Source organism: Dioscorea cayenensis, chromosome 17, assembly GCF_009730915.1.
Source record: "Dioscorea cayenensis subsp. rotundata cultivar TDr96_F1 chromosome 17, TDr96_F1_v2_PseudoChromosome.rev07_lg8_w22 25.fasta, whole genome shotgun sequence".
Classification (NCBI taxonomy): domain Eukaryota; kingdom Viridiplantae; phylum Streptophyta; class Magnoliopsida; order Dioscoreales; family Dioscoreaceae; genus Dioscorea; species Dioscorea cayenensis.
The window spans coordinates 3,305,585-3,327,729 of NC_052487.1; the positions used below are offsets into that span (position 1 = coordinate 3,305,585).

At 36.9% G+C, this 22,145-nt stretch overlaps 4 protein-coding genes across 6 annotated transcripts; 2 read left to right on the forward strand and 2 right to left on the reverse strand.

The window, feature by feature from the left end:
- Positions 1-5,794: 5,794 nt before the first annotated feature.
- Positions 5,795-6,611, reverse strand: LOC120280057 (transcription factor bHLH149-like). Its single transcript, XM_039286763.1, has one exon. It carries the CDS (start codon positions 6,521-6,523, stop codon positions 5,966-5,968), a length of 558 nt encoding a protein of 185 aa, XP_039142697.1. The 5' UTR covers positions 6,524-6,611; the 3' UTR covers positions 5,795-5,965.
- Positions 6,612-7,912: 1,301 nt separating this feature from the next.
- Positions 7,913-10,381, reverse strand: LOC120280056 (probable indole-3-pyruvate monooxygenase YUCCA10). The gene is made up of 4 exons (XM_039286761.1): positions 9,428-10,381; positions 8,735-8,968; positions 8,382-8,504; positions 7,913-8,255 (listed from the first exon to the last, which is right to left on the reverse strand). The coding sequence occupies exons 1-4, from the start codon at positions 10,046-10,048 to the stop codon at positions 8,064-8,066; spliced, it is 1,170 nt and encodes a 389-aa protein (XP_039142695.1). The 5' UTR covers positions 10,049-10,381; the 3' UTR covers positions 7,913-8,063.
- Positions 10,382-11,815: 1,434 nt separating this feature from the next.
- LOC120281016 (pentatricopeptide repeat-containing protein At5g46460, mitochondrial) lies at positions 11,816-14,781 on the forward strand. The gene is made up of 3 exons (XM_039287968.1): positions 11,816-14,154; positions 14,303-14,435; positions 14,508-14,781. The coding sequence occupies exon 1, from the start codon at positions 11,816-11,818 to the stop codon at positions 13,907-13,909; it is 2,094 nt and encodes a 697-aa protein (XP_039143902.1). The 3' UTR covers positions 13,910-14,154; positions 14,303-14,435; positions 14,508-14,781.
- Positions 14,782-16,132: 1,351 nt separating this feature from the next.
- On the forward strand, positions 16,133-22,145 carry LOC120280245 (protein MEI2-like 2). 3 transcript variants are annotated; one of them, XM_039287020.1, is made up of 13 exons: positions 16,133-16,333; positions 16,823-16,901; positions 16,992-17,135; positions 17,217-17,686; positions 18,453-18,611; positions 18,708-18,824; positions 18,919-19,070; positions 19,411-19,505; positions 19,601-20,582; positions 20,661-20,745; positions 20,829-20,897; positions 21,157-21,336; positions 21,547-22,145. In XM_039287020.1, exons 2-13 carry the CDS (start codon positions 16,871-16,873, stop codon positions 21,685-21,687), a joined length of 2,625 nt encoding a protein of 874 aa, XP_039142954.1. In that variant the 5' UTR covers positions 16,133-16,333; positions 16,823-16,870; the 3' UTR covers positions 21,688-22,145. The 3 variants fall into 3 exon arrangements, with proteins under 3 accessions (XP_039142954.1, XP_039142953.1, XP_039142955.1); XM_039287019.1 differs by having other exon boundaries at positions 16,133-16,329; XM_039287021.1 differs by having other exon boundaries at positions 16,133-16,329; positions 19,414-19,505.

Consider the following 22,145-nt stretch of genomic DNA (forward strand, 5'->3'; position numbering starts at 1 on the left):
TTCTTAGCAATGGAGATTGCTGATTTATTATCACATAAGATCTGAGTAGGTTTTGTTGATTGCTTTCTCAATCGCCTATCGATCTTCTCATCCACAAAGCTTGGCATGTTGTACTAGATGCAACCATAAGCTCAGCTTCGGTGGTCAAAATAGTTGTGATGTTTTACTTCTTTGAACACTAAGTGAGTGCACTGGACCCAAGCGTAAATACACATCTTGAGGTGCTTTGCTTATAGTCAAGAGATCCTCCCCAACCATTGTCCTTGAACACGATCAATTTGAAGTCCTAATGTGAGAGACTGCCCTTCTCAAGAGCGACAACCTGTCTCAATTGGTGAGAGGCGCTCGCCTTAAAAATGAGACAAAGGGTAGGTTGCGGGTTCAATCCTCAGAGGATGATGAATTTGGCGACTACCAAACAATACCTAGATTGTGTTAAGGGGGTGAAGCCCAATCTTCGCTCTTGAGGAGGACAGTCTCTCACACCTAGACATGTTCATAATGAACCCCAAATTCTATGCTTCTAACAACATAGTGCAAAATGTACTTCACTGCACCAAAGTGTTGCATTGTGGGCTGATTCATGAATCGAGATACAACCCTAACTGTGAAGGCTATTGATAAGTGCTTGAGTGAACATGTTTTTATGCATGTTTTACATACATTGAGCATCATATTTTATACGGTTTATGTCTCATTTCGTGTATTGGGTGTTCTTTTATGCATATAGGTTGTGAAGGCATTGGGATTTCAAAAGGGAGCGAAGATAGGCTATTATGGCATAATATTGGGAGTTCTTGTACAAATCAAGTTGGAAGACACAAGAGGAGTTCGTGTATGAGGAGATGTGTGCCAACTTCCATAGTTTTTGCAAGCCAAGTTATTAATGGAAGGGCACAAAGGCATCCATGTCTCCACATCCCTCCTCTTTGTAAAGATTTCAAGACCTTTCAAGACGCATTGATGAAGGAAAAGCCGTATAGCCTACCATATGATCGTGTGCCCGATCGTGTGGCCTTAAGAGGAGAATGTTTATCGTTGTGCAGCAGAAATACTGTAGTGGAATTACTGTAGCCGAATTACTGTTCATGCGCCCGCGCGGAAATTCCGCGCGACCGCGTGGAAATTCCTGCAGCCCACGCGGGCGCGTGGAAAATCCACGCGGGCGCGTGGGGGCACTTGACAGACGCGTTGTGAGGCTATAAATACACCTTTTGGCCGATTCTAAGGGGACTTTTTGCGGAGCTTTGAGCATAGACATTGAGAGAGAGACGGCTAGGGTTTGAGGAGAAGGTCTTCGCCGATTGATAGGGAGTTCTTCACCAACTTTGATAGATTCCTTCGACGTCATAGCATTTTGGGGAGCCATTGGCAACCTAGCTTCGGAGAGGAATCCTTCAAGACGAAGAACTACCAATCAAGGCCAATCCGCGCGAATTCGAGGGGGTTTTCTCTATGGGTTTTATTGCTTTTCATTGTATTGATTATTGTTTTGTAACTAGGCCCATGGAGGGCTAAACCCTAGTAGGTATTTGGGCATGTGAACCCTAAGATTTATATTTTTGGATTGATTCTCTTAATGTTTCTAGTTAATCCGAGTTGTCTTGAGTTTTAATCTTGTGATTTAATTGCTTGCTAGTGTTGTTAATCCTTGTGGTTGATTTACATTGCATGATTTAATACTTTAATGTGTGAGGTCTCCATTAGAGTTAGATTTCCAAGATTAAAGAGGGTTGAGAGGGTGAGCCTTGAGATGGAGGAATGTCCCCTTTCCCTTTCGATTGAGTGTTTCCTATCTCCGTATTCCATATTCTCTTTGCAACCATATTTGGTGTGAGGTGTGAGATTGCTCGATTTCTCCACCGGGACCTTGTAGGGGGTTAGGATCTTTCGCCGGGAATTAGGGTTGGATCTACATTTAGGAATCGGTTTCACTCTTAGGTTTCCTTAGAGCATATTGCGGTCATATGGGCTGTGAAGTGTTGAGATTGGTTGATTTCTCCACCGGGATCTTGTAGGGGACTAGTGCCTTTTGCTTGGAGACAAGGATTGGTTATCGTTGGACTACCTCGACTCATTAGACTCGATTCTAGAGCATTTAGTGAATCTTGAGCTTTAAAAAAGATCTTAGGGGGATCATTGCCCGAATACCTCATCCTTAGTGATTGAGACTCTTCTACTTTATTTCTTGCATACTTGTTTGCTTTGCTTGCAATTAGTTCACTCCATTATATTAACTGATTCCGACTAGATAATTGAGAAGTGGTTATTACTAGTACTTCCGTTCCCTGTGGATTCGACTACCCGACTCACCGGGTAATTATTACTTCGACACCCGTACACTTGCGATTCACGCACGCATATTCGGACGTGTCAGCTATATATGGCCAAGTATAAGTTAGGTAAAACAGTCTTCTCATCATGCTTCGATATCTCATAGTGTCATCTTCTCTTATGCCATCACATCGTTATAATTTCTCATTAGAGATCATAGGTGTTACAGCTTGATTGTAGTTTTTCATTCCAAACTTTTGGAGCATATCACTTCCATACTTTCTCCGTGAAACTGTGATTCCTTTTGCATCTTGATTAATCTCCAATTTGAGAAAATAGAGTAGGAGTCTGAGGCAGGTCATTTTGAACTTGTGCATCATCGGAATCTTGAATTCTTCAACCAACTTGTTGGAGTTCCTAAGTTAGTGGGGCTATACATGGTGATTGTATATCAAGTTTATGGGATGCATTAGTGCCTAAATTAGTGGTGCTGTATATAGTTAATTGCTATTGCATAAGTTTAGGCAATTAGAGCTGTGATTGTACTAAATTACAGGGACAATACTAGATATATGGTCATGTAATCTGTACATTGATAGTATGAACAAGAAATATTTACCTCTTCCAAAAAGTTTTCTCTTCAAAGGTTCTTATTTTTCTTCACAACTGTAGTAAGGTCCCCATAGATTATATATATCATCTACATAAAGACATGCAAGTAACATATTAGAGTCTTCCGGATTTTTCTTATATAGAGTGGGTTCATTCTCACTTCTCATGAACCCCTTATGCGTAAAGTATTCATCAAGTTTGACGTACCAAGCTTGAGCAGCTTAACGCAAATCATACAGAGTTTTCTTGAGTTATTTATTATTAGTCTCTCTTCTCCAATCTTGATGAACCCCTCGGGTTGCTCAACATACACATCTTTGTGAAGTTCCTCGTTGAGAAAGGTCGACTTGACATTAAGCTGAAAGACTAACCAACTCCTTTGCTCCGCTATAGCTAAGAAAAACCTGATTATTTCCATTATCACCAATGAAGAGAAAGTGTCTTCGAAGTCTATTCTCTATCTCTGTAAATACCCCTTGACCACAAGCCTAGCCCATCATTTGTGCATCTTGCCATCCAAATGAAATTTAGTCTTAAAGATCCACTTTAATTATTATAATATTAAAATGACTCAATTTATGTTTATTATAATTTAATTTAATTATTATAATTAGTTATTTGAATTAATTATTATTTAATTAAGTCTTAAGTAGTGGCAAAAATGTTATTTCACTTTATTTATCATAATTAAATACTTTTATTAATTATTTTATTTAATTAAATCTATGTAGGGGCAAAACTATCATTTCACTTTAATTATTATAATATTTAAATTACTCAATTTATGTTTATTATAATTTAATTTAATTATTATAATTAGTTATTCAAATTAGAATTATTATTTAATGAAATCTTAAGTAAGGGCAAAAATGTCATTTTACTATCAATAGTGTTTATTCCCCTCTATGCCCTCCAATTTTGGAATTAATCAAATTCTTTTACTATGCACCATATAATTATCTACAGTACTCATTACTAAGCTAATAATAAAATATTCAAATATGGGTATATATCCTTATTAGCAATCAATCTCATGCTAATAGTGCCCAATCCCCTCATCCAAACACTAAACTTGATTTGTAACTGGGGCTAATATCAGTGCAAGCATTAACCTTGGCAAGACTTTGAAACACTTGGATCACACTCATGGCCCATAATTCCCACTCATTCTATAAAGGGTATCAAAAGATAACTCTATTTTGGACTAACTAGATTTTGGACTAAGCTAATAGTAAAATATTCAAATATGGGTATATATCCTTATTAGCAATCAATCTCATGCTAATAGTGCCCAATCCCCACATCCAAACACTAAACTTGATTTATAATTGGGCCTAATATCAGTGCAAGCATTAACCTTGGCAAGACTTTGAAACACTTGGATCACACTCATGGCCCATAATTCCCACTCATTCTATAAAGGGTATCAAAAGATAACTCTATTTTGGACTAACTAGTATAGGGTGTCTGTTGATGCTTTAAGTACACTCATTTACTTTTGGTCTTTCCACTCTAACATAGCTTTAAGTAGACAAGGGTACTTACTACCTTGGAAGTATCTTGAAAGGAATCTAAGCAACTATTGCATGTTAATTAATTATTTGTTCTTAGGTACATACAGTAAATTTATTTTCAGTTTCACTTGGTTGATCGTCTTGGAAAGAGATAATAAGATATGTAAGAGATTCCTTTGTCCTTTTCCAAACACTAGTGCTACATTGATGATAGTCTCACTCTTGATTTTTAGTGATTAATAATAGTTTCATATTCCATTTGTTGGATATTTGTCGCCATGAATACTTTAAGATTTTCATTTGTTGTTGGTGGGAGGAATTTGTAGTAATGGAATCTTGAAGCGGATAATTGGATCAAAACTCAATGTCCGGTTGTTTGAGTGATGATGGATAATAAATTAAAATATTAATTAGCATATGCTCATTTTAGGACAATAATTATGATCATTCATATTTAAAAATATTTGTCTTGTTGATTTTTTGCTAATGATTTTAAGTGACCAATAAAAAAAAATATATATTTTGTCTATAATCTTTGCTTATTCTTGAATGTTATTAGGTATTTAAACCATGATTGGCTGAAAATCTAAATTTATTGGAAGCTTGGTACAAAAATTTTGAAAATTAGTTTTTTTTATTATTATATTAATAATAATCCAGTATGCAGTTTCATAATCATTAAATCTAATATTTTTACATAATTAAAAGATTACTCTTCATATATTAACATTAAAATCACAAAAACAATTATATTTTCAACTCCATTAATGTAGATAAAGATAAACAATTATTAATTGTTTCTTAATTTATTAGTATCAGATATTTGTACCTTGATAAAAAAAAAACGGTTTCAAATATGATTTCAAGCAAAGTGAAAACACTAGTTGAAGGATTAACTCCACACTTTGACGAAAACCCACAAGCGCTATATACATTAAGGACATGCACACTAACTGGGAATTAATCGTCCAACCCACACACCCTTAACCTAGACGAGGGGATTGAGCAGCTAATCTGCACTCACAACCAGTGACTTGTCACTCTTATTGTTTTCAACTAGTTTTGAACTAAAAACTTTTTAAATATCTTGCTCTTATTTTTCGCAATAAAATCAAGTACACCTAGATTACGAGCTTTTGGTGATTTTTGACACATTTGAGAAAAAAAATAAAGAATAACAAACAATTAAGCATAAAAATTTGTTTTCATGAGTTCTTCATTGAAAATTGAAATTTTGCATTCACATACACTTGCAAATCTCAATACTTTGAAACAAACAATACAGTTTACTCATTAAAACATGATCAAATAAATCAAATGGAAACTCAAAATCAATATCATAATAAAATATGAATCCAAAACTACAATTAACCAAAAAAATCAAAAGAACCATCTCACCATTTTATTTCATTTTATTTTATTTATTTCTTTCAAGAAACAATTAATTAATTAATTAAAAAGGCGGCAATGTACAAGTATCAATCTCAAACAATTTACACGCAATTAATTAAAAACACAAAAAAAAAGCACCATTTTATTCAACGATTCCAAACCGATCTTTGTTCTTAGCTGTCCTCCTCCATCGCCGGCGCCGGCGAGTTGATCGTCGCCGCCGATAGCGCATCAGCGAGCGCGCGCATCGTCTTCACCTGCATCTGCAGCGCGGCCACGTAGTCCGCCGCCTCCTCCAACAGCGTCGGCGCCGGTAGCCTCCGACATCCAGGAACTAGTTTTCCCAAAGCCCTAAGCCTCTCGCCCACTCTCCCGCCCTTCACAGCCGCTGGATCCTGCTTTTGCGGCGGTCTAGGGCGTCTACGGCGCCGGATCCGCCCTCCGGCCTTGACGAGAAGCTTTCGCCGGCGGAGCCGGGACGTGAGGATCGCTCGGCTCCACCGTGACTGTCCTCGCGCCGTTATGGCCAGGGCCGAGTCGGCGGCTTCCTTAACGGCGTGCGGCCCAGGCGCCGTCGCCGCCCGGGTGGCTCGTAGCGCCTCGATGAGCCGGCGGTTGTAGATCCGCTCCTGCGCTCCGGTTCGCCACTTGATCTGGGCCTGGTTCAGCGACCCGGTTCTTGGCTTTTTAACAGAACTGGAACCCAGTTCGATTGAAGCGAAGGTCGCCATGGTGATCGCTCTGATGGAATTCCAGCAAAGTCAAGCAAGGGAGAAGGAGAGGAGAAGCTCAAGGTTGAACCTTTGGTTCTTTATTTATCCAAAGTAAGTAGTGCCTTCTTCTTTAATTAATTCATTAACTTTAATTAAAACATTGATTATGATGGTATTAGGTGCCTTTTTAGCTGGCCATATTCATCCTAACTATTATAAATTAGAATTTTTTTGGGAATTAGGATGGAGATTAATGAGGTGAAATTGAAGTTTGGTGTTAATGGGATGAGGGACCCAAGATTAGGTCCCAATTGGAAAGTATCACATGATTCCTTGATTGATATATGGTATGGATGTTTGAGCTAAAGCCTAAAGGTGCATAATATTATAGATTGGTTAGTGAGTTGATTGGTGGTGGCACCCTCCCACTTGCTAATATTTGTAAGGTTGGGAAGGATTTGTGTGATCAAAACCACCTTGATGTGCACCCACATTTCAATTTTGATTTGTCAAGTAGTCATCTCATGATCTGATTTTGTGGTAGTTCTTAAGTAACATCAATTAATACCACTGATTTATGTACATGTATTTCAAAATAGTTATATCTGTCATCTTAATTTTTCTTCAGTTAATTAAACAACTGTTGATATGGGTTGTCAAATGTTCACATGGAGGGAAACCGACAAGATTTAATAGTTAATTTTTAGTTTAACTTATTGACTAACCGTTTTTAACAGCTAACTGCTCTGTTTATTCAAAGCAAGAAGCAAGAACTAGAATAACAGATATGCTTACATCTTTGTTAGATTTGAATATGGTTCATTTCATCCTCTACAGGACCATATCTAAGAAGTAGAAACAGTAAATGGTTTTATCTCTTAGTCCCCTCCCTGTTGCAAGAACAAAAGGGTTTGGTAGCTTAGTTATGTCAAGTATGATTAGGACAACACTGGCACGCTCATACACACTTATACACACGCGCGCGCACACACACGAGTGGGTTTCTTGAACATAACATTCAAAGAAGAGGGTGAGGGTGATGGTCTTATAAGACATCATTCATATTGTTGAAATGGAGGTGGGTCTGGTGGAGGTTCATGTTCACCTCCCACACTGCTTTCTATCTTCTTTTCTAACAATGGCAGTGCTCAAGTTGGCCCCATGATTCCCTTGTCTCTCTCTTTCTCTCTCTTTCCGTCTTTTTCTTATTTAGTTTTGTAGAAGAATAGAGTATGTGGTTGTGTTGGGATAAAGTTGGTGGTGTTGTTAGTGGGTTAATTACTATAAACAAGTGGATTAGTGGTTGTGCCCTTTTATTAGGTGCTGAGTTTCTGTTGCCTGCGTTTTTTTTTTCCTTTTTTCCAATTTTTTTATTTTTATTTGATTGCTTTTTTCTCAGTATGTTAACCTGCTGAAGTCGTCACTTTCATTCATCAAATCATGAAACTAGTATTCCATACACTTGGACGGTGCTTATCGATATGAATACTACATTATTCATATATCTAACTTATCCACTCATATACATGCATGTGTGTGTATGATTATATATATCTCTTCAGTTCATTTTCTTAGCATCGTCATCTTTCAATAGAGTATTTATATCATTAGCTATTTTCTCTGCATCATTGGCCAGCCCATAAATCCCTTTCCTTACAAGTCCTGCACAATAGAGCCCATGTCTCCCTTTCCAATGATTCGGAAATTTTTGCTTGCTAATTCCATCTTCACCAATAAGATAATCATCTCCCTGTGGCAAAAATTGAGGTTACACTGTGAGTTCAGATATTTGGAACACGAGTCAAGCTTTATAGAAAATTTACGGATAGTTAAAACTGGGAATGATCTTCAGTAAATTCTAAGATAAAGATCATACCTTAAGCCATTCTTTTGCAGAGCTTTTGTAACCAGTTGCAAGTATTATTGCATCAAATTGATGTGAAATTTCATTCTTGAACCTGACATTGTTACCTTTGATGCTTTTCACAGAAGGTAATACCTGCACATCCATGAATGTAAACCTAATCCTATCATTTGAAATTAGAGAGAGATTTCTTACAAGTTCACTAAGAGTGTGAATATGTGACTAGTTGATAGTGAAGTTTCTAATTTTATTACCAATTGTTGCTGTTAATAGTAGCTTAACTCTGCCACGTAATTTTAATTTGTTTGATAAGTATAATATTCTTCAGCATTTTGAATTTTGTTATGAGAAATCAATATTCATGCCTGGATATGTCCGGACTTGATCTTCTGAAAGGTGCCGACATCTATGACTGGATATATTGGTGTGGTTTCTTTCAGATGTAGAGGGCCCTGCTTTGGCCTTTGTATCCCATACTTAGCTGTATCACCATACTTAAAATAGCAGAGAAAAAGAAGTAGAGCATCCAGTAAATATATTGGCAGGAACTTCCTGAGAAGCATAATCCAGAATAACAACTCCCTAGGAACCACATGAAGCTGCACAAAATTAGTACAAGTTTAGATCAAGAGATTTCCTATATATGGTCTTTTTATCTACTTTACTTGCAAATCATGACATATATGCACTGTTACCAAATGGCTTCAATATTAGTCTTTGTCTTAGTGGTGTAAATGATAGTCTTACCAAATGGCTTCAATATTAGTCTTTGTCTTAGTGGTGTAAATGATAGTCTTTTATGTGGGGAAAACAAATCTAGCATCTCTTTTGTACAAGAAAAATGATTTTCTCAAATTATCAAGTAGATATGAAGAAAGGGCCAGACATACTTTCTTAAAGCAAACAACTTTTTAATTAGTCATCATATTATATATGAGCTGGTCATTTTGACTACATATGATGTATTATTGGTTCTGATAGATTTAACTGGTCACTGTGTGACACATAAGCCAGTCTGTTTTACTGATCATGATGCATTGATTCTAATATAGACTAACCTCATTCCTGACAACAATGGTTGCCTTTGCACCAAAGTTTGACAGATCAAGAGCAATCTCCATCCCAGAATTCCCACATCCGACAACAAGAACATCTTTCCCCTTGTACTTGGATCCGTTCCGGTAGTCCATGGAGTGAATGACTTCTCCAGGGAATGACTCAATACCAGGAAACTCCGGCACCACCGCCTTATCATTCTCACCAGTAGCAACTACAACAAATCTAGCAACATACTCCTCAACCTCACCAGTCTCCAGGTTTCTCACCACCACCTGCCATTTCCCATCTTCATCATCAAAAAAGGCTGATTCTACCTCGCATCGGAGACGCGGGCAGAGGTTGAAACAAGCAACATAGTCATTAATGTAAGTTATGAAGTGGTTCTTGGACATGAAGGTTGGACAAGAGGAAGGGTGGGGGAGGTGAGGGAGTTGACAGAATTGCTTGGCAAGGTGGAGATGGAGACGGTCATAGGATTTCTTGTGCCAAAGAGATGCAATGCAGTCTTCTCTTTCTAAGATCACGTGTGGGATTGCATGCATGGTAAGGCATGCAGCAGTGGCTAATCCAGCCAGCCCTGCCCCAACTATAACTACCTCTGTCTTCTTCTTCTCCATCATAAGCTCTTTCTAGTTTTGCTGTTGTGCTTGATTAATTAAGCTCTACTCTTACCGGCCTTTTATAGACTTCTTTTATTGATATGTTAGGATAACCCTGCTATTGCCGATAACACGGACAGTCAGTAGTTAAGTTTTTGTCAGGGCATTATGAGCATGGATCTTGATCTATGGAAATATCAAAATGGATATAGCTTGGAGACCGTTTGATGATTTCCTTCTGTAAACATCTCCAACAGTTGTAAGGAAATTGTTTCAATATCAGTGTTGTTAAAATTTTTTAACATTTCTGCAGTGTCTTTGGTTTGGTAAAGGATTTGATGGCATATGTAAAGACATGCATTAAAGATTTTTCTGTCTTCCATCCTACGGATTTCTTTTGGTGAAAATTCATTGTAGGTTCCATAATTGGTTTAAGATTATTATGTGATTGAGCCATTTGGATGGTGAAAGGTGGATAATGTATTGCTTCAAAATCATCAAATTTGATTGGATTGCTTTTGTGTTAGATTCTTGTAAAAATTTATTGTCATTGTGTTTTTGGGAGCTTAGTATTGTGTTAGATACTTGTAAAAATTTATTGTCATTTTGTTTTTGGGAGTTTATATACTAAGCCAAAAGTGGTCGAAAGTGGTGTTTTGGAGAGTTGCATTATGGCTGGTGTTTGGTTGGGTGTTTAAAAAGTCAGTTAGAAATTTATTGGATTGGTGGTTTTTACAAAGATAGTAGATGTTGTTCTTCGAGAGGATTTTCAAGCAATAGATATGTACGTTGGTGTATCAATTATGACGATTTGATTTATTTTTTAAGAATTTATTAATTCGGTTAGATAACTTAGATGTCACATGGGTCGATTAGAGTCTTATCATGTGTTCTGGAAGATTTTTAAGAACCAAATCAATGAATAATGAATGAACTGTATTGCTATAACATTTGTATAGTATTTACATAGTATTACAATAATATTGTCGACCCAAGAATTTAATTATGGGTCTGTTTATTTATCATTCAAGTAACAATTCACTGGATTAGGTGTTTGGTGGAAATTTTTTTTATTAAACTAATCAAATTTTAATCAATTAATATTGATTAAAATAAAATATTTTAAAATTAAATTAAATTTTATTAAAAGAATAATATTTTTATTAATACTAATGTTAATATTTTAAAAATATATTTATTAATAAATATATCTACTAAGATAATGAATTCATGTAAAAAGTTATAGTAGGTTTGTTTGTGGGAGATTGGGTTTAATTTTTTTTTTTTTTTTGAAATTAAAACAAGAAAGCCAAACCAGCTATTGCATTTATTTATTTATTTTTAAGAGTTTACCAAAGAACAACATCACATACCCATGTGTGGATCCAAAAAATTTATAAAAATTATAAAAACTTATAAAAATTATATCGAGGTAATAAATTCTTTCGAGGGAAGGAATACAACTCTTTCCCATAAAAGACTTTTTAGGACCATTGAACAGTTTTTAGACCAAAATCAATAAATAAATAGTATTATTATAGTCTATGATGCAAGATTTGATTATACGTCTACTCATTCACTGCTCATGCGACTGACCATTGCATAAGACAGTGGTTGTACAACTATTGCATTTATAAAGTTTAAACTTGCAAAATAAAAATAAACCCATTTTCAACTCATAATCACAATTTTCTCTAAATAAAAAAAATTAATTATAAATAAAAATTGACCTGTAAATCATCCCTATAATAACCAAGAAACAACTTATAACGGTCAAATCTTTCATCCATGAAGCCCTTTCCCGCGCTATTTTCAAACCTCAAGTCCGCGGGAAGCCTTGTCCTTCATCCTTCTCCTCAAACCCTCAAACCCACCACCAAATCAACCCTCCCTTCATGGAACTCCATCCTTCTCGATCTCATCCACCGCAACCAAATCAATGAAGCTCGCCATGTCTTTGCCCAAATCCCATCTCCTGATCTCCGTCTATGCACCATGATGATCAATGCTTACTCTCGAAACAACCGCATCCATGATGCACTCAACCTGTTCGACCATATGCCTCACAGAGACGCTGCCTCTTGGAATTCCATTATCAAAGGTTGCTTAGACTGCGGCGAGTTAGCTCTTGCACAGAGGGTTTTTGATGAAATGCCGGAGAAGAACGTCATTTCTTGGACCACAATTGTCGATGGGCTTGCGCGGTTTGGTCGAGTTGATGCCGCAGAAGACTTGTTTTGGAGGATGCCGAAGAAGGATAGTGCTGCGTGGAACTCGATGATTTCTGGTTATTGCTGCAATGGAAGAGTTCATGATGCACGGTTGTTGTTTGAGAAGATGCCGCTGCGGAATGTGATATCTTGGACTGCAATGATTGGTGGGTATGATCAGAATGGAGAGAGTGATGTGGCGTTGCGTCTCTTTTGCGAAATGTGCGCTTCTGGTGTCCAGCCTACATCAAGCACTTTTGCTTGTGTTTTGGCTGCGTGCGCTGATGCGTTGGATTTATGTTTGGGTATGCAGCTGCATTCGTATCTTGTGAAAGCTGGTTATCTGTGTAATACTTATGTTTCGACTTCTCTTGTTACGGTGTATGCATGTTGCAAGCAGATTGAGAGTTCGCGCCAATTGTTCTATGAGAACGGACATAGAAATGTGGCCTCATGGACGGCCCTGATAACTGGTTATGGTTTGAATGGTAAGCATTTTGATGCTTTGGATGAGTTTCAAAAAATGATTTTGCATGGGACAACACCTAATCAATCGACGTTTACGAGTGCCCTGAACTCTTGTTGTGGACTTGAGGCTCTTGACAGAGGAAGAAAAATTCATGCAAAAGCAACTAAGCATGGATTTGATATTGATGTCTTTGTGGGGAACTCTTTAGTTGTCTTGTACTCAAAATGCGGAGCTATATATGATGGGCTGAAGGTTTTTGATATCATGGAGGAGAGGAACCTGGTGTCATGGAACTCTGTTATTATGGGGTGTGCGCAAAATGGGTATGCATTGAATGCTCTGAAGTATTTTGATTACATGGTGTATCACCATGTACAACCTGATGAGATCACATTTATTGGGTTGCTGACTGCATGTAGCCATTCTCGAATGCTTGATAAGGCGAGGCAATTTTTTCAACGCTTGAGGGAGGATCCTTTAGTCAATACGAAGCTTGAGCATTATGTCTGCATGGTTGATGTTTTAGGTCGTTGTGGGCAGTTGGATGAAGCCGAAGAGTTTATTAAACACATGCCGATGAAGCCAAATGCAACAGTCTGGCTAGCTTTGCTCAGTGCCTGCAGAGTTCATTTAAATATAGAAGTTGCTCGAAGAACGGCCCAAACCATCTTTGATCTGGAGCCTCACACTAGTGCAGCTTATGTTTTACTGTCCAATATATATGCTTCTGCTGGCAGATGGAATGATGTCGCCCAAATTCGTGTGATGATGAGATGCCGAGGAATTGTGAAGTTGCCAGGATATAGTTGGATTACTGTCAAAGAGTCTAGACATGAGTTTGTTTGTGGGGATAGAACTCATCCTATGAGCAAAGAGATATATAAGAAGTTGGAATGGTTGAGTGGTAAGTTAAAAGAGTGTGGTTTTGAATCCGATAAGAGATACGCCTTGCATGATGTTGATGATGAGCAAAAGGAGGCTGCATTGGCCTACCATAGTGAAAAGCTCGCTGTCACCTTTGGCCTTCTCAGTACAGTAGAGGGTAGCACAATAAGGGTCATGAAGAACCTTCGGGTATGTGGTGATTGCCACTCTGCTATAAAGATGATATCAAAAATTGTTGACCGTGAGATTGTTTTAAGAGATTCAACTCGTTTCCATCACATGAGAGATGGGTGCTGTTCTTGTGGAGATTGCTGGTAGTTCCTATTGGATATGATTTGATAGTCTAAGATGTTGAAAAATTTATCCAATGAGAGAAAGTATGGAGTATGAATGCACAAAGCTTACCTGGGATTTCTATATTGGTCATTACATGGATAAGGATCACAAGTTGTTACCATAAACCCTGAAACTGACATCCACAAGTCCTTGTCATGCTGATGTTTCAATATCAACATTATCTGAACTAATTCAAATGATTCCAGCAATAAGTGCATGGAACTCAGGTAAAAATTGGGTTCCTAACTCAGTTTCTTCAATCCTCTGTGCAAAGTTTCTGATCTTTTTTTTCGTTAACTTGTTAAGGAATTCAATTTTAGTTCAATTAAGTTTCTCTTGTTGAACTTTGATCAGTATCTGATGAAATTGTTTCAGGATATCCCTCAGAGTTTAATGTTTCTGCTACTTGCTGGATAACCAAACTGCATAAGTAATATACACTATAGAGAGATTCTTACTAAAGTAAAGAACACTTGGTCGAATTTCCGAGTTCAGCCCATCATACACGGTAAACACCACGAATTTCTAGTTATGCGCACGTCATATATAAAACATGACCAGTTTTTTTCAATGCTTGCAGAAACCACCGAAAGAGTACTGGTTGAAGTGCAGTAGAGAAGGGTAAAAGATATAGCTCACAAACACAAGCAAAATATGGGGACTGGAAGGTGAAATACATCTTTTGCTTCAAAAATAATTATTCATTGATTATCAATACTTGTTATACTCCCCATCATATTAGCACTTAATCTTAAGCAGTGAAAAATTTATCATTATATAATGTTTAGAGGCCTAGAAAACACGGCTTTGACACGAGTATTTTTTGCGTAGTTTCTGTTGATGCTTTGATAGTATTGCAGTCATGTGTTAACAATTTAAAACTTCTACACTAGTGCTTCTTGACTTGTTCTTTTCATCTAGTCAAATTATCTGGTTGAATTGGAAAGCAAATTCATAAATACTCTTTTCATTTCTCATTAGTTGCAACCGTTGAAATCAATCTTGTTTTTTCATGCATTCTTTATAAAAAAATCCACAACAGTGAAGCTTCAGAGAACATACTTTAGAAAAATTTAATTCATTTATTCAGTCAGATAAGCATGACACTTGCATTAGAGAATCAATCTAACCTTTTATTTTTTTGTCCTTTTACAACTTAATTTAGTGCTATATTCTTTCTACAAAACGTGTGGTTTAGTCACTCTTGAAAAGCATCATGTATTTTGCAAAGCTTTTGGGTTTATAAATCAATAATCAAAAGCCAAAGAATTGAATCTTAGAAAGAGATGTTTACCATCATTCTAGTCCAACTAGTTTGAGAAAGTAACCAATGATTACATCATTGTTAATTAATGTTTCTATCTATTTAGCATTCATTCATATTATAATCTATCATTTTATGAAGTTTAATACTTCATTTGCCTTTATACTTCTTTGAAGTTTCTCTTCATTCCTCCAAATTTATTTCTGGCATCATTGCTGAAAGAAATACTTAAATTTTATGAACAATTAAACAACAAAAAAAAAACATTTTGAATATTATTGGCTGACCAAAATCATCATAAATAATTTTTTTTTTTTTAGATTTATATGCCAATGCATATGCTAGATTTATTATGACGTGTATTCTCTATTTATTTATTAAAAAAAAAAAGCATAAAGGACTTTGACTCCATTGGTAAAGGATAAAAGTTGGAATTAGTGATCTCATCCCTTAGTGGATAAAAGCTACTCTAAAAATATGTGATTTATATTTTTAGTATTTATTATCTAAAAAAATAACAATTATTTGATGAAAAATATATAATATAATAAATCTAAAAATAACCGGCCACAGTAAATCCCGTATAAATAAATAGATTTTTAACTTTATCCAGAGTATGCTTCCAAAGTTTTTATATATTAAAAAAATAGATTTTTTTTTTTTTTAAGTTTCTTTCAATAAAAAGGTGGGAAATAGTGCTTGCCAACAACATGCGCTTATTAACAAATGATTAATTAAGTTCTTAATCCTTGCATTATCCACTTCTCGTAGGTCTGTAATCACAAGGTTAATTTTTAATTAAGAGTTAATCACTTTTGGTTTAGCGCTTAATTACGTGTTGGAAATGTCAACGGACGCCAAATGGGATTCAAATTCATTGAAATACCAAAATCCATTCTTTCTCTCTCTTCTTGTCGCTTTCTTCAATTCACGCTCTCTTTCTCTCTCTTCCAATCAACACCCTTTCCTTTTCCTCTCTGGACGAGAGGAAGGAACTTCGAAGACGAAAGCACTGATCTTTTCGTTTTTATATTTGGTTTTCGGGAGTTGTTTGTCTTGGTGTTGGTGTGTCAAGCTGCTTGATAGGTTTTTCGTCTGCGATCTGTGGATTTCTCAGCGGAATTTGCTGTAATTGGGGGTAGGTATGGTGTGATCTTTTGCTTCTTTTATTTGGTTGATTTTGCTTGTCTTAGTTCGCTTTGTTTTCTTGGGGGTTTTTGATGAGAAAGTTGTGAACTTTGCTAGTGAGTTGCTGTGCGGGTTGGGTTTACTTGATCAGTTTGTGTTTGAGTAATGGGTGCGCTTTTTCTTGTGCGGGAATTGGGATTTTCATGAGTTCCTTGCTCCTTTTTGTGTTGATTCTTTGTTTTAGTACGAGTTTCTGTTTTCCGTGGTAAAAATTGAATCTTTTCAAGGATGATCGTGGGTACACTCTTGAAGTAGTTGGCATGCATGTTGTAAAATTGAATCTTGTTCGACTTCTTGTGTGAGTTTGGGTAATAAAGGAATGCAAGTGAGGGCTTACTATGTGGTATCTTGGGCCTATGTGTGGTTTGAAGTAGTTGCTTTGAGGTATCTTCCTTGTTTCTGTTCTTTCTTTCTAATTCCGGTGTGTTCTTGTGCTGGAAAAGGGATCTAGTTCAAATCTGAGTTCTTTTCTCCATTGAAGAGGTTATGCAATGGAGCAGCAAGATCATTCAACTCCAAAAGGTATATATTCTTCAAATCCAAGTCATTTTGTCAAATTTGGAGTAAAAAGTACGAAATGTTCCTGTATTGCTTTTCTAATCTTTGTTATAGGTCCTTCACATATCCCATTGTGGAAGGGTGGTCTGAAAGATGGAACGAATGCATGGGGGATTCCATTAGGAAAAAATTCATATCATGCATCAAGTGATGCTAGTCTTTTCTCAACTTCACTGCCCGTTCTTCCTCATGAGAAGTGTATGTCTATGTCTATGCTGTTGTTGTGGATCTATTTTTTGTAATGGTAATTTAACTTCTTTTATTTTGTTTTGCAAACAGTGACTCTTGGATACTCAGGCCCTGCTATTAATTCCGCTGATGACACTTCAATCAAATTGGATAATCTTGGTAAAGGTGTGGAGGGTAAGGAATCTTCCAAAGATGACTTGGACCTCCAGGGTATTGGGATCTTGCTTCCTGATGATGAAGATGAACTCTTGGCTGGTATAATGGATGATTTTGATCTTAGTGGACTGCCTAGCCAACTGGAAGAATTGGAAGATTATGATCTTTTTGGTAGTGGAGGGGGCATGGAATTAGATTCTGATCCTATAGACCACCTCACCACTGGTATAGGAAAGGCTAGCTTGTCCGATGGTTATGCGGGGAATGGAATGCATTATGGCATTCCAAATGGTGTTGGAACTGTTGCTGGTGAGCATCCATATGGAGAACATCCTTCTAGAACATTATTTGTTCGGAACATAAATAGTAATGTTGAAGATTCAGAGTTGCGATCTCTATTTGAGGTACATTAAATGAAGTTCATTTGGTGATTTAGAACATTTATGGATCTCATTTTCATTACAGCAGTGTGTGACTCTGTTGATACACCATGATGAGCACCATCTTTAGATTTTTATTTTTGTATTTGACTGTATAATTATTATTGCTATTAAAAGATCAGTGGAAGTGAAAATCCATGCTAAACTTTTAGCTTATTCTATAATAGTTAATTGGAGTGTATGTTGCCTTTCTGGTATTGCGGAATAAAGCAATCTGTTGTTCTGGTTAAGTGGAGCAGATTGGAGATATAATTTCTAGTTTTTCTATGTAAACAATCCTGGCATTACAGTTACTAAGGAAGCATTAAAGGCTTAAAGCATTATTATAATAGAAATTATGCTACTGTTGAGTATATATATATATATATATATTCAATTCTCAGTGATAAATTTATTTCAGACACTGATATTTTCCTGCTATTTAGATCTTGTAGATAGGTACTTTTTTAGGCTACAATATTTCTCGATTCTGAGTTCATCTTACAGTTATATGAACAATGTTGTTTCTTAGTGTTGCTACATCAAACTTAAATAGTTAACAGTGAGGTGGTTCATATTGAGTGTGCAATCTATAAAACTTGCATGAACGATGATGACTACTAGCCATAACCTTTTGTCCATAATGCATTTTTTATAGTTGTTTATAATCCTTGTATGATTGTTTGATTGTTTGATGTTGATAATGCTGCTTATGGTAGTTCATTCTGTTTTGGGTCTGTTATGTTGGTAGCATTATGGGGACATCCGAACACTCTACACTGCATGCAAGCACAGGGGCTTTGTCATGATTTCCTACTATGACATCCGTGCTGCTCGAACAGCTATGCGGGCATTGCAGAATAAGCCCTTGCGAAGAAGGAAACTGGATATCCATTTTTCAATACCAAAGGTCTGATTGTATTTAATATTATGGTTTTTGAATTTGATCACTACCTTTTCAGATGTTTATTTATTTATTGTTATTCCTCTCTCTTCTTTCTTTTAGGATAATCCATCGGACAAGGACATGAACCAAGGAACACTCGTAGTTTTCAATTTAGACCCATCAGTTTCTAATGATGACCTCCGACAGATTTTTGGAGCGTATGGAGAAGTGAAGGAGGTATGGTTTTGCAATTATATCTGCGCATCTGACCTTTTAAACATGATCAAATCATTCTGAAAAAAGTTTATTCTTTTTCTCATACACAATACAGATAAGGGAAACACCACATAAACGACACCATAAGTTTATAGAGTTCTATGATGTAAGAGCAGCGGAGGCAGCCCTTCGATCATTGAACAGGAGTGATATTGCCGGGAAGCGGATAAAGCTGGAACCTAGCCGTCCTGGTGGAGCTCGCCGCAAGTATGTATCAATTTTTTACCTTTTGCATTTGCTCGTGATCATAGATCCTTACACTGCTTTGCAGGTTAAAGTACTCTCTCATGATGATGAAGCTATACATTTAGTTGAATGATATCTCTGATTATGTTTCAAATGATTCTCAGTGATAAGCACATCTAGCACAATAACCTGTGATTTTTTCTTCTCTTCTTACATTTTTATTATCAAGTGTCTATCAGCATTAGGCTTTTGTATTAGTATTTCTGCTACCTGTGGACTGTGTACACCAGTACCAATTGTTTGCTGGTAAGAGCCTCCTTTTGATTTCTGCTAAAATTTTTGTATGGTTGCCATTTCAAAGCAGCTTGATGCAGCAATTGACTCAGGAACTGGAACAAGATAATATCAGGGGTTACAGACACCATGTGGGTTCGCCTGTTGCCAATTCTCCTCCAGGTATATTGACTACTTTTATGTTACTTCTATACCCTATTTACTTCTGTAAATTTGTTGGTATTCTTTGCAAGAGACTGATATCTGATTAATGATAGGAATATGGGCACAGTTTGGCAGTCCAACTGATAATCATTTACAAGCTATTAGCAAGTCTCCAGCTGCAGGAACCATGGGCCCTATGGGTGGTAATCTTTTGCCTGGTTTAGCTTCTGTACTTCCTCCTCTGATTTCAAATGCTGTGAAGATTGCACCAATTGGAAAAGATCAAAGTAGAATTAATCATGCTGATCAGATGCTCACTACCGGTAACTCAACACATGGAGTTGCATTTCCGCATTCTCACTCGGTTTCCGAACATAGTAATGGGATGACACCAAATATGAGCTCCAGTCCAGGAGCTGCATCTCCTGTTGGTCCTTCCACTTCAGGTGGCTCTGGCATTGGGACACTAAGTGGACCTCAGTTTCTTTGGGGTAGCCCAACTCCTTATTCGGAGCATTCTCAATCTTCTGGCTGGCCATCATCATCACCATCTGCAGGGCGTCCGTTTACGCCCAATGGACAGATGCAGCAGGGGCAAGGCTTTCCATATTCAAACCGTCATGGTTCTTTTCTTCCATCATCAAACCCTCATCATCATGTCGGATCTGCACCATCTGGTATTCCTTTTGAGAGACCTTTTGGATATTTTCCTGAATCACCCGAAACATCATTCATGAGCCAGGTTCCTTTTGGAGGTATGGGTGTCAACCGGAATGAGGGAAGTTTGTTGATGAATATGGGTTCTCGAGCTCCTATGAATCCTGGGGTTGCTCTATCTGGAAGCATTGATGGCAGTTCCTCCAATTTCAGAATGTTGTCTTCTCCAAGATTTGGACATGCATTTTTCGGAACTCCTCCATATCCAAGTCCAGGCTCGATTGGGATGGATGGATTTATTGACCGTGGAAGAGCTAGGCGAGTTGATAACAGTGGGAGTCAGCTGGATAACAAGAAGCAGTATCATCTTGACTTGGAGAAAATTATAAGCGGGGAAGATACCCGTACAACATTAATGATAAAAAATATTCCAAATAAGTATGGCCCCAAAACACAGACTACTTAATGTGATTTGATTGAAATAGAGTTGTTTAATTCTGAACTCGATTGCTTTAGGTACACCTCCAAGATGCTGCTAGCAGCAATTGATGAGAATCACAAGGGCACTTACGATTTCCTCTACTTGCCAATTGATTTTAAGGTAATTGCTGCTCCTTACAATTTTTGAGATGCATAATTATTGTTCAACTCAAATCTGATTTTGTGTTTTTCTTTTTGGTGCAGAACAAGTGCAATGTTGGCTATGCATTTATAAATATGTTGTCCCCTTCGCACATCGTTTCATTTTATCAGGTGTTTTTCTTCTCAGATCTAAAAGTTCTACTTAATCCCACTGATCAAGAGTTTATAAAATTTGCTTCCCTCCAACATTTGAAAAGTGTTGCTTGAAAAAATATAGATGTGGCTTGATTGATGTACGAGCCAATATTAAATTCTCTGTGGTAGCATTGACTCCTGTTCTCCACCTTCATCATTTATGTTCTTTCTTTCAACTCTGCATTGTACTGTTTAAAATGAACCTAGCATGACTGTAACATCTTCTCATGTCCAGGCATTTAACGGAAAGAAGTGGGAGAAATTTAACAGTGAAAAGGTTGCATCATTGGCTTACGCACGAATTCAGGGCAAAACAGCACTTGTTACACACTTCCAAAATTCAAGCTTGATGAACGAAGACAAAAGATGCCGTCCAATTCTCTTTCATTCTGATGGACCCGAGGCTGGTGATCAGGTATACGGACTAAATAAAGTTATGAAGAATTGATTGTTGGATTTTGCAAACAAGCATTATTCTTATTCAGTATACAAATTTGCTCTTGAAACAAGCAATAATTAGCCCATTTACTTTACCCTGAATTGCTTATATCTGACATCTTACCTTAAGATGCTTTCTGCATAAATTACATTAGAAATTCAAGCTGATACATAAGAGCCAATGCAGGAACCTTTTCCACAGAATGGTTTGGACATTCCTGTACATCAAGAAGATGATCTTTCTGGGGATATACCTGAGTTTCAAAACAATGATCTCAGTGAGAAGCTGGAGAATAGTGGCTTCCTTGGAAGTGGCTTGGAAAGTTAGCAACTATCTACTATTGGTGACAAGGCTGTAAATACTAACGGCTCAATCGAAAATCAAGTGTATGATAGAATCATGCCCATTTTTGTTGGGGTTCTGGATGGATGCACTGAAGCATAACAACTGTGAACAAAGTTCAATCTGTTTTTGTGTAGATATGAAATTGAAGATGCTAAAATCGAATAATATCCAATTGTATAGCAGAAAGAAAAAACCGAGGTTCCAGTGCTGCTCTTCGGTTCACCGTTTCTGTTTTATTCCGGAAAATTTCTGCCCGTCTAATGTTTATATGAACTGTCGTTGGAAAGTGGGATTTGTTTTGAAATTGTATAAAGAACAAAAACAAAGAACTTATCCTGCTTTCTCCCAGTGAATGTAAATTTGTACAGATCATGATGCATTTGAACTTCCTGACTGTTTGTAATGCAAACAAACAGAAAGTTTTATATCATGCATTTTCA

Bases quoted from the DNA above. Each gene is read 5' to 3' on its own strand.
- LOC120280057 (XM_039286763.1), bottom strand. From the start codon at position 6,523: ATGGCGACCTTCGCTTCAATCGAACTGGGTTCCAGTTCTGTTAAAAAG.
- LOC120281016 (XM_039287968.1), top strand. From the start codon at position 11,816: ATGAAGCCCTTTCCCGCGCTATTTTCAAACCTCAAGTCCGCGGGAAGC.
- LOC120280056 (XM_039286761.1), bottom strand. From the start codon at position 10,048: ATGATGGAGAAGAAGAAGACAGAGGTAGTTATAGTTGGGGCAGGGCTG. The intron at 8,969-9,427 runs GTTAGTCTATAT...AATTTTGTGCAG, and splicing joins CCATTGTTGTCAGGAATGAG to CTTCATGTGGTTCCTAGGGA. The intron at 8,256-8,381 runs GTATGATCTTTA...TTTTTGCCACAG, and splicing joins CTGCAAAAGAATGGCTTAAG to GGAGATGATTATCTTATTGG.
- LOC120280245 (XM_039287020.1), top strand. From the start codon at position 16,871: ATGGAGCAGCAAGATCATTCAACTCCAAAAG. The intron at 17,687-18,452 runs GTACATTAAATG...TTATGTTGGTAG, and splicing joins AGTTGCGATCTCTATTTGAG to CATTATGGGGACATCCGAAC. The intron at 19,071-19,410 runs GTATGTATCAAT...GCCATTTCAAAG, and splicing joins CCTGGTGGAGCTCGCCGCAA to CAGCTTGATGCAGCAATTGA.